Source organism: Octopus bimaculoides, chromosome 15 (genome assembly GCF_001194135.2).
Source record: "Octopus bimaculoides isolate UCB-OBI-ISO-001 chromosome 15, ASM119413v2, whole genome shotgun sequence".
Classification (NCBI taxonomy): domain Eukaryota; kingdom Metazoa; phylum Mollusca; class Cephalopoda; order Octopoda; family Octopodidae; genus Octopus; species Octopus bimaculoides.
Genome location: NC_068995.1, coordinates 1,840,129 through 1,850,104, shown reverse-complemented (window position 1 = coordinate 1,850,104; position 9,976 = coordinate 1,840,129). Strand labels below are relative to the sequence as shown.

General features: G+C 39.6%; 1 protein-coding gene across 1 annotated transcript in view; it reads right to left on the bottom strand.

Moving 5' to 3' along the window:
- Positions 1–9,976, bottom strand: part of LOC106874110 (syndetin) — a 33,552-nt gene that overhangs the window by 22,502 nt on the left and 1,074 nt on the right. The window contains exons 2-6 of the mRNA XM_014921712.2: positions 4,209–4,289; positions 3,571–3,675; positions 2,649–2,720; positions 1,914–2,038; positions 654–775 (exon numbers count right to left, since the gene is read on the bottom strand). Of these exons, the coding sequence (XP_014777198.1) occupies positions 654–775; positions 1,914–2,038; positions 2,649–2,720; positions 3,571–3,675; positions 4,209–4,289 (505 nt within the window). The remainder of the gene's footprint in view (positions 1–653; positions 776–1,913; positions 2,039–2,648; positions 2,721–3,570; positions 3,676–4,208; positions 4,290–9,976) is intronic.

The following is a 9,976-nucleotide window of genomic DNA, read 5'->3' as shown; positions in this document are numbered from 1 at the left end:
GGGGGGGGACAAACACGAATACACAAATATATACGCATATATACACACACACATACATATACATATATTTATGACAGGCTTCTTTCAGCTTCCATCTACCAAATCCACTCATAAGGCTTTGGTCAGCCCAAAGCTATAGTAGAAGACACTTGCCTAAGGTGCCATGCAGTGGGACTGAATCCAGAACCCTGCGGTTGGAAAGCAAGCTTCTTACCATACAGCCACGCCTATATATATATACACACACACACACACACACACACACACACACACGATGGGTTTCTTTCAGTTTCCATTAATCACATCTACTCACAAGGTTTTGGTTGGTCTGAGAGTATGGTAGAAGACACTTGCCCAAAGTGCAATGTAGTGGGACTGAACCTGGAACCATGTGATTAGGAAGCAAACTTCTTACCACATAGCCATGCTTGTGTGTGTATCCATCATCATCATTGCTCAGTCTGACTTCCACTTTTCCATGCTGGCATGGGTCAGGCAGAATTCATTGAGTCACATTATCTACAGTCAAACACCCTTCCTCTCACCAGTTCTCACCAGTTTCCATATAAGGTAATATTTCCCTATGGCCAGACATGTTTATACGGAAAATTGAAATAAATAAAATGAGTGAAAAAAAAAATATGTGAAATGACTTACCAATGTTTTGATTGTGTGTAGAGACTTAAGTAACGACATTAGCTGGCTTCGTTTACGGTAATTTGCCAATAAGCCAAGACTTGTTGCAGTAAAACTCTCTCTGGCTTTCAGTAGTTGACTGTTAAAGAGAATTGGTTTAGAGACACACGGATTAAATATGATGAAACATAACCACAATAGAAACAAGAGCAGGTAAACACCAGCACCACCATCACCACCACCACCACCACCATCACCACCTACACAAACCAGCTGCAGGTGGGTGTCCCTGTAAGGTCATTTAACCTGTTTTAAGGGGAAGGACACATTGAATGAATCCTCAACATCATTTGACATCCACTTTTCACACTTGAATGGGTCAGACAGAAATTTGTTGAGGCAGATTTTCTGTGACTGGATGCCCTTCTTGTTGCCAACCCTCACCTATTTCCAAGCAAAGGAATATTTTCTGATACCCGGACATGGTTCCATGGAAGATTGAAAATAAAGGGTTTGATTTGTATGATCGTAATGTTCATTTCAAAGTACCACATGCTGTCAAGACAAGACACACACATGCATATATGATAGGCTTCTTTCAGTTTCCATCTACCATATCTATTCAAAAGGCTTTCGTTGAACTGGGGCTGTAGTAGAACACACTTTCCCAGGGTGCCTTGCAGTAGGACTGAACTCCAAAACCACAAGTTGTAAAGCTAAATTCTCAATCCCCACACTTCATATTTCACAATATTGTCTTAAAAAGCAAAATCAATACATTAAATAATGCAGTCCTTTGTATATGTTGTCTATACAGGATGGTCGTGACTGGATTGTTTTTGATCACAAGTTTGGTGGATCAGAGCAGACCTAGGGCTAAACAGACTGATGCTGACAATTATGTCCACATTAGAACTGATGACCCAGAGTAGTACTGGATCAATATGGTATCTACACGGTTGTGTGACTTCTACACGGGTAGACAGAGGGTCCCCAGGGTGTGAACTCAACGGTAGTAAGTCAGAGGTGAACTCCTGAACCTTGGGTTGGCACTTCTGCACATTAATCTCTATGTCTCAACATGCAGCATTCACATTGCTAGGAATTGAACCCTGGATCACCGATATAGTCATAGCAACTGCAGCAGAAACATCAACGGTATATATGTGAAAGGTAAACAACAATGGCTGGTTTATGAGTAGGAAGAGGAGGGGGAAGAGATAGCAGAAAGAGAGAGGGTGAGAAAGAGAAAGAGAGGAATGAAGACAACAGCTTACCTACGTCCTGTGGTACATATCCCACCTGCTGATTGCAAGGTTTTCTGTAATTCCATGACACGTTGTAGTTCTGTGACATAGGCAGGGTGGTTCTGCAGTACCAATTCATAAACCTTCCTTGACACCTGGGGTACAGAGAAAATATAACGAGCTTAATGATATGTCTTCCTACCATCAATACCTGTATTGGTAGACAACAGTTACCTATCCTAATTACAGGTATTCCTTCATTCACACCTTGTCCTCCTCCTTTGACACTTCTTTTAGTAGACAATACAGAGAGTTTTCTTTATCACTGTTTGTCCTTCCATCACACACCTGGGCAGGTAGGCAACCATATTAAATATCTTTTCTTTTATAACATCCATCCTGTTAGACAATATAATGAACCGTCTTAATTACATCTTGTCAGAACACTTGTGAGTACCAGATGACACAGTGAACAATCTCAATAACAGACCCCCCTGCCATGACCACAGTGTTGAGAGTCAATACAAGGAACTGCCCTTCCTTAACACTCCAGTCATAACAGAAACTAGACTGAACTATTTTTAGTACTCGGAGTAAATGTTAAGACATTCCCCAGCAGTTAGGGGACACACTGGCCCCAAATTGATAAGATGTAATATCAGAGACATTCTCTCTCTCTCCTATTTTATAATTTGGTATAAGGAAGCGCAGAGGGGACATCAAGTCCCTAAACACACACACACATCAAAATCAGTTTTAACTTACCACATCCAGTTGACCCCTTAATCTTGCTCTGTCGGCATCAATCTGGCTTAGTTCCAATGTCTCAGGTAATTTCTAGAAAGAAATCAGAAAGAAGTAAAAAATGAAAACGCAAAGCTTCAAATACAGAAGAAAGATTTCAATCAAAAGCTCTGGAAACCATCTTGTGGACAACAACAAAAACCTGGCTAACAATAACAACAACAACAGATTTATAGAAACAAATCTGAGAGGAGGAGTTAATAAAATATTTTTTTTTTATGGACAACAAATCTCCTTTTTATATTTACAATACAGCAATAGCTACAGCATGGTTCAATTAGACTGATTTCTGATCACCATCAGGTGTCTCATCCCTGGATATGCCTCTTATTTGACCTACAATCACCACCAGGTATCTTATTTTGTGGTATGTCCACTGTTTGACCAGTAAATACAATCAGGTGCCTTACTTCAAGACAAGACCCTCTTTGACCTATAATCACCACTAGATGTCTCCTTTCCAGTTAGGTCCACATTAAAAATCCCAAATATCTGAGAGGACATGTGAGAAATAAAATTATAAATATATGGACAAATTAAACCTTATCTTTTGACTGCATCATCATCATTTAACCTTCTATGCAGACGTTTTAAATCTCGGCAACATTTCAGACCATCACCATTATTGTGATATCTATTTTGCCTTTAATAACATGGATAGGATAGTTTTGCAATACAACAAATCACCCGTTGTCTTCATTTGGCACCAACTCATTTGTAACATACTGAGATCAAACCACCTCAGCTGTACCAATACCTTCCTTGGTCCGCTTCTGAAGTACAACTAAGATTCCCAAATACAAATGAAATACCATCACACTACCACTAAAGTACACTCAAGGGTACCATTGAAATGGTACAACCACCATAAAGTACCACTTACCTTTAGTTCATACTCACTGGTGTCAAACTGTTCCGAGTTATAATAAAAGGATTCAATGCTTTCCAGTATTTCCTGATCCACATGGGGATCCCGAAACTGTTCAGCCTGCAAAAGGGGAGAAATATAATTAGGAAAAATATAATTACTGTCTGGTCTGGATAACGGGGAAATATTTGAGGGAAAAAAAGTGTTTGTGTTTTTTACTTGCTCACCCAGTCTAAACAACTTTGAGATTCCCAAATACAGCAAGATTACTAAACAATGAATTCAGGTATAGAAATTATATTAGGGTTAGAATAGAATGAAAGGGTCTTGCAAGCCCTCAACCAAGGAAGCTTGCAAGTTATTTGGTGTCCATACAAATGCCACTGGTACAAAAAAGCACCCAGTGCACTTTGTAAAGTGGTCAGCATTTGGAAGAGCATCCAGCCGTAAAAATCATGCTAAAACAAGCAAAGGGGTCTGATGCAGTCCTCCGAAACCAACCCAATCGATTCCAGCACAGAAAACAGTTGCTGATGAATGATAATAATACTAAATACACAAATAATTTATTCTCAAATGCAGGATAATGCTAATAGCATGACCAGGATAAACCCCCACCCATCGCGACCCTTCTATAGTGACGTGTTACTTACTTTAGATTTTGTTACAGCTGGGTCAGAACTCAACTGTTGAGGGCTGATGACGGCTTCATCTGTAGGGGACTGGATACTGTCCTGAAAAAGAAATAAAATAGCAATAATAACGTTGTGGTGGTGGTGAATCACAGGCTGGAGGAGGGTGTAATGAGTTGTTGAATGTTGGGAGGTGACTATCAAGTCATTATCAATATATGTCATGTCTCTACATCTGTGACCATCCTCAACACACACCATCAATATACATCGCATATCTGTATACATTCCCATACGATAAAGATCTTTCACATGTCACAGACTCACTGAGCCAGTTTCTGTGACACACACACACACACATATATATATATATATATATATATATATATATATATATATATATCGACTTAAGTTTTATGAGTGAAACTAGGTAATGGGAAACTGTACTGAAACCATCAGATGGCCTGTATATGTGGTTAATAGGTCCAGCCATGTCACACTGTGTTGTGCTGATTCTATTTGAGAATTACATTAAGAGCAGACATGTCTGAGAAATATTCAGCCACTTCCATGTTAATTAAAGAGCAGATAATTCAGCTGATCAAACAACTAGACACTCTTAGGTGAGTTTCAATAGAAGAGTCCATCATTATGGGTAAGACAGGTCATACCAAGATTTATAACTCCACAATGATCAAACTTATGACACTTTCTGAGCAGATCAGAACTCGAGAGGAAGTGAGAATGTCACCAAAGCAAAGATGGCTCTATTGTTTCAACTTGGGTAGATTACAAAAACAAAAGGGTACCTCTAGAGAAACAGGCCAACAAAGGAATTTCTAAGGGCTTGTTCAATGATAGCCACCAATGATAGCTAAATCTACCTCAAAACACACCTAAAAATGGAAACAGGTTGAATAATGTAGTCTTAGATAACATTATATCTAAAGCAAAGATAGGATGGTCATGACTGAAAAGTCTGTTTGTTCAGGGCTGAGGTGTGGGGTGGAGACTTGACACACCAGTTCCCTCCCACGTATTGCTACTGGTCATCTTTAAAAACGAAGGCCAAACACAACCAGAACACAGAGAATAAGGAACATTGAGACAACGTTTCTCATAAATGTTGATAGACAAAGGAACTCACTGAGGCTGCCAACATCGGACAACGGTCTGGGGTATCATCAGATTAATGTTGTGTGGTCTACCTACACTTAACTGATGCATTACAGGGTGTGTGAGAGTTTTATTGCATGTGTGTGTGTTTGTGTGGATCTTTGTCAGTAGCCAGAATTAAGTACAGATCAAAGACTGACAATTGATATGTACTAAAAAGAAAAAAGAAAACATTGTCACAACTGAGAGAATTTGGGGCTAAATTTAGCAAAAGATGAGGTAAAATAAGCATTAAAGATGTTTTTTGTCCCAGAGAAAAACTGCAGGAGCTGCTCAGAGGCATTGTAAGCTCTTCTGACGAATGCAACAGTGTGTGAGAAACCCTTCTGAATCATCAGCCGGTATCTCAGAGTTACAAGTGTTTTGTCCCTTAACCTGTATGCTTTCGTCTGAGTAGGGGAGCAAAGACTGACTTTGTCTTCACACATAGAGTGGTTCCACCTGTGGTCCCTTGTCAATCATGGCCTTTTTCACTTGGTATCGGCTGCCTTGCCTATTTCCTTGGTGTCTTTCTTCGGCTGTTTGGGTTGCAGACAACTGAGGTTCAGTTTAGCAACAGATAATTCTATTCTTAATAGAATCTACTAAAAACCAATAGAGAGAGAGGGGGGGGCGTAGATGTGGTTAAGATGTTCACTTCCTAACCACATGGTTTCAGGTTCAGTTCCAAAGTGGACCAACCAAAAGCAGGGGAGTTGATTTGGTAGATGGAAGCTAAAAAGAACTCCCTCATGTATGTATGGATGCAAGAGAGAGAGAGAAAGAGATTGATTATGAGCAAGTTCCTATTTCCCTTGTCTTCATTGGTTTACAAACAATGGCTTCATGTCAGAGTCCTTTGATTGCAGTCCAGGCTACATGACACGTCCTGACATGTTGCATGGCCTTTGTAAACAAAATGTGCATTCAAATAGTGTCATGCGTTTCTAGCTCTTCACAATAACAAGTCCAAACTGTTCGCTATTTGACAAACTGAGAGACTAATATCTCTTATGGAAACTAGATGACGTCTGGCAACAGGAAAGCCATTTGGCCATAGCAAACTGCCCCAACATACTCTTGTCTGACCCATGCAAGCATAGAAAGGTAGACATTAAAACAATGATGATGATGATGAGGATGATATGATAAAAAAGAAATATTCATTGAAGATGAAAGGAAAGGTCTATAGGGGTTGTGTGAGAGCTGCAATGCTGTGTGGGAGTGAGACATGGTGTTTGAGAGAGAGAGAGAGACGGCAATTTTGAGAAGGACAGAGAGCAATGGTGAGAGAAATGTGTGGGGTGAGGCTGTTTGATAAGAGGAGGATTGAGGACTTGATGGGGATGCTGGGGTTGGAGGAATCGGTGGAAAATGCTTCTTTCCACTCACAAGGCTTTGGTCAGCTTGAGGCTATAGTGGAAGACACTTGCCCAAGGTGTTACATGGTAGGATTGAACCCAGAATCATGTGGTTGGGAAGCATGCTTCTCACCACACACCCACCCGTGCCTATCTTGATTAGATTTGTATCGACACACAAATACAAATGCACTGTGTGTGTGTGTGTGTGTGTGTGTGTGTGTGTGTGTGTGTGTGTGTGTGTGTATATTTGTAAATAGTAAGACAATGCTATGTCAATTTGTAATAACCCTTATTATTATTGATGATGTATATCTAAACGCACAGCCCTAAACACTTCAGCTTTCCACCTGCATTTTATTCCAGAAACGAACAAACCACAACAAAAACCACAAAACTGCAGGAGACGACAGTTGTTTCAAGTCCTGGTTTAAAGTAATGGGGTGGGGGAGAAAGAAGTGCAGGGTGGGTGACTATGGAGGAAATTGTAATGGTCTTAAGAGGCCTTTCTAGTTGAAGACATTAACGAGTCATAACAAAAGGAAATGCACCAAGCAATCGATTTCATAATTATCTTACCTGCGGATGATAAACAAAGTCAATCAGACGGATCATTGATCGACATGTATTGACATGTGACAAGACTAAAGAACTAGAGAGAGGAAGAGGAGAGGTGGTGGTGGGAGGAGAAGAGTGGTGGTGGTGGTAGTAGTAGTAGTAGTAGTAGGAGGTGGACTGAATGAAACAGGGTGGATGACAATGTTTTGTAAGCTATGGTATTAGTTTTATTGGTCTGAGAGCAGGAGCAGAACCCACAGACTTTGGAAGTGTTTAAGACCAGTGAGATGAATATTGTTAGGAATCCTATTGAACAGCTGCAAGTCTCGTTCAGCAGGAAAACATGTGCAAGGCAGGAATTCGAGACGAACAACATTCAGGAAATACAAACAATGTGTCTAATTTGGTTTGACAAGAACCTGTGCTTCATTTCTATGTCTGTCAGCAAAAGAGGAAGAGTAGAAGAAGAAAGAGAGAGAAATAAAGAAAGAGAGAGAGAGAAAGAGGGGAGAGGTGACACCTGCAGTAAAAAGATATTCAGGTTAATAGATTAAAGAAAAGGTATTACAGGTGTGTCTGCCATCCCACATGGCCAAAATCTGGTGGGGAAAACTGGAGGTCATAAGCTGTGGTTTAAAATACACAATTTTGCTGTTATTCTGAGGACAAACACCCTGACCATATTCAGTTCTTGTTCTTTTTTGTTTTGTTTTTCTTTCTGAGGATTATATATATACACACACACACACGCACACCACAAAACCCTGTTTGTGTTTTTTTTCATATCTACTTCACACCTAGAACCATCCACCCCTGAGTCGAATCTATGGTTTAAACTGTATTTGTTACATATCTACACACCTGCAGTGTGCTACCAACACGACACCTCATGATTGTTTTACCTGACTGCGAACCCTATGTTATGGCACCTAGCCAGTTCTGCACCAAGATTCTAATGTATCCTATATCTACACACACACACACACACACACATATATATACACACATGCATGCACACATATATGCATTATGTGTTTGTATACATATAAGAATTCTTTATAAACTTTCGAGAGAACATGAAATAATTAGTTTTTAGAACAATGGTTCTCAAAGCACATCACATCACAGCTCTAACGAATAGCATGGAAATATTGCAATGAGCTTCAACAACCATTATGCCAAAATGTGTGTGTGTGTGTGTGTGTGTGTGTGTGTTTAACAGCAGAGAATTGCAATGCATTCAGAGAAAGTTGTGGACAACATCAGTTGATAATAAATACAATATTTTCTGATGGAAACTGGTAAAAAAGATCTAATATAAATTTTGGTAATGTGGTCTAACACAAGACACAGACTGGTAGTATGGGCGTAACAGCATAAACTCGTGTAAACCCACTTAAACTACTTGTAGCATAGTCCTACATACGGCCACAGAGGCTACTACAGCATGGCCTGACATAAGACAATGACTGACGACAGTTTTATATAAGCCCACATAGACTGCGATTGCATTCTTAGTCGGCATTTTAGGCAAGTGTCATCTAATTTAGCCCCAGACTGATCAATGCCTTATGGGTGAATTTGGTAGGCGGAATCTGTGTAGAAACTCGTTGTCTGTTTGTCTCCCTACCCACCGATTGACAACCTGTGTTGCTTCGTTTATTTACGTCCCCGTAACTTAGCAGTTCGGTAAAAGACCACCAGCAGAACAAGCAACAGATTTTTTTTTTAAGGACTCGGGTCTTTTAGTTCGACTATACCCTTCAAGATGCCCCAGCATGGTCGCAGTCCAATGATTGAAACAAGTAAAAAAAGAAAGAAGGATTTCTATAGAGTCACATAAGACCACCGCAGACAGTGTTTGTCTAAAATAAGTCTGCACAACCTCTAACAGTCTAAAATTAAACCACACACACATAGACCGGGATACTCTAACGTAAGACCATGTAGAATATGATAGTCTAAAGGATGGTTGGTCTATGACTTAAATCGATCGTCTGAATTTAAAATAGACAACTAGGGGACATTTATCGAGTACAATTCTAAATATAATGAAAACCGCTTAATATAATCACGGACAATGTTGCAGAACGGTTATTGTTATCGGAGTTAGTGGGGCACAAACAGAGTATATAACAATATCTGTACGGGATATTGTTAGATGCTCTGCTTAATGTTATCGTCTAGTAATCGTGATCTAAAAGAGCTTTCTAATCTTGTCAACGTTGTGGCAAATCATTAAAGGTCAATTGTCAGAATATCCAGACACATTTAACACGGAACTGGGGGTCAGAGGTGTGCAGGGGGACTGGGAAGGGTTAGCGCTACTCAAATACTTTGGGGATCTGTAACAAATATATACGTGTATGAGTGTACAGGCATATGCACGTGTGTGTATATATATATATATACATATATATGTGTGTGTGTGTGTGTGTATATTGAATTTGAATCCTTTTTAGACTGCAAACGTTCGTTGGGTTTTGTTTTGTTTTGTTTTTGCATTTGAAAATAACTGTAGTGCACAACATATAAGGTGCATCCGCTTATTGTAATCACAAACAATGGTATCAGGCAGTTATTGCTATCTACATCATCAGATCCCAGATTCGTCCCTAACAAAAAGCGGCCGCCTCTGCACAACTACACAATATCGTATACATCATCATATATACACACATATATATACATACATATATATATATATATATATAT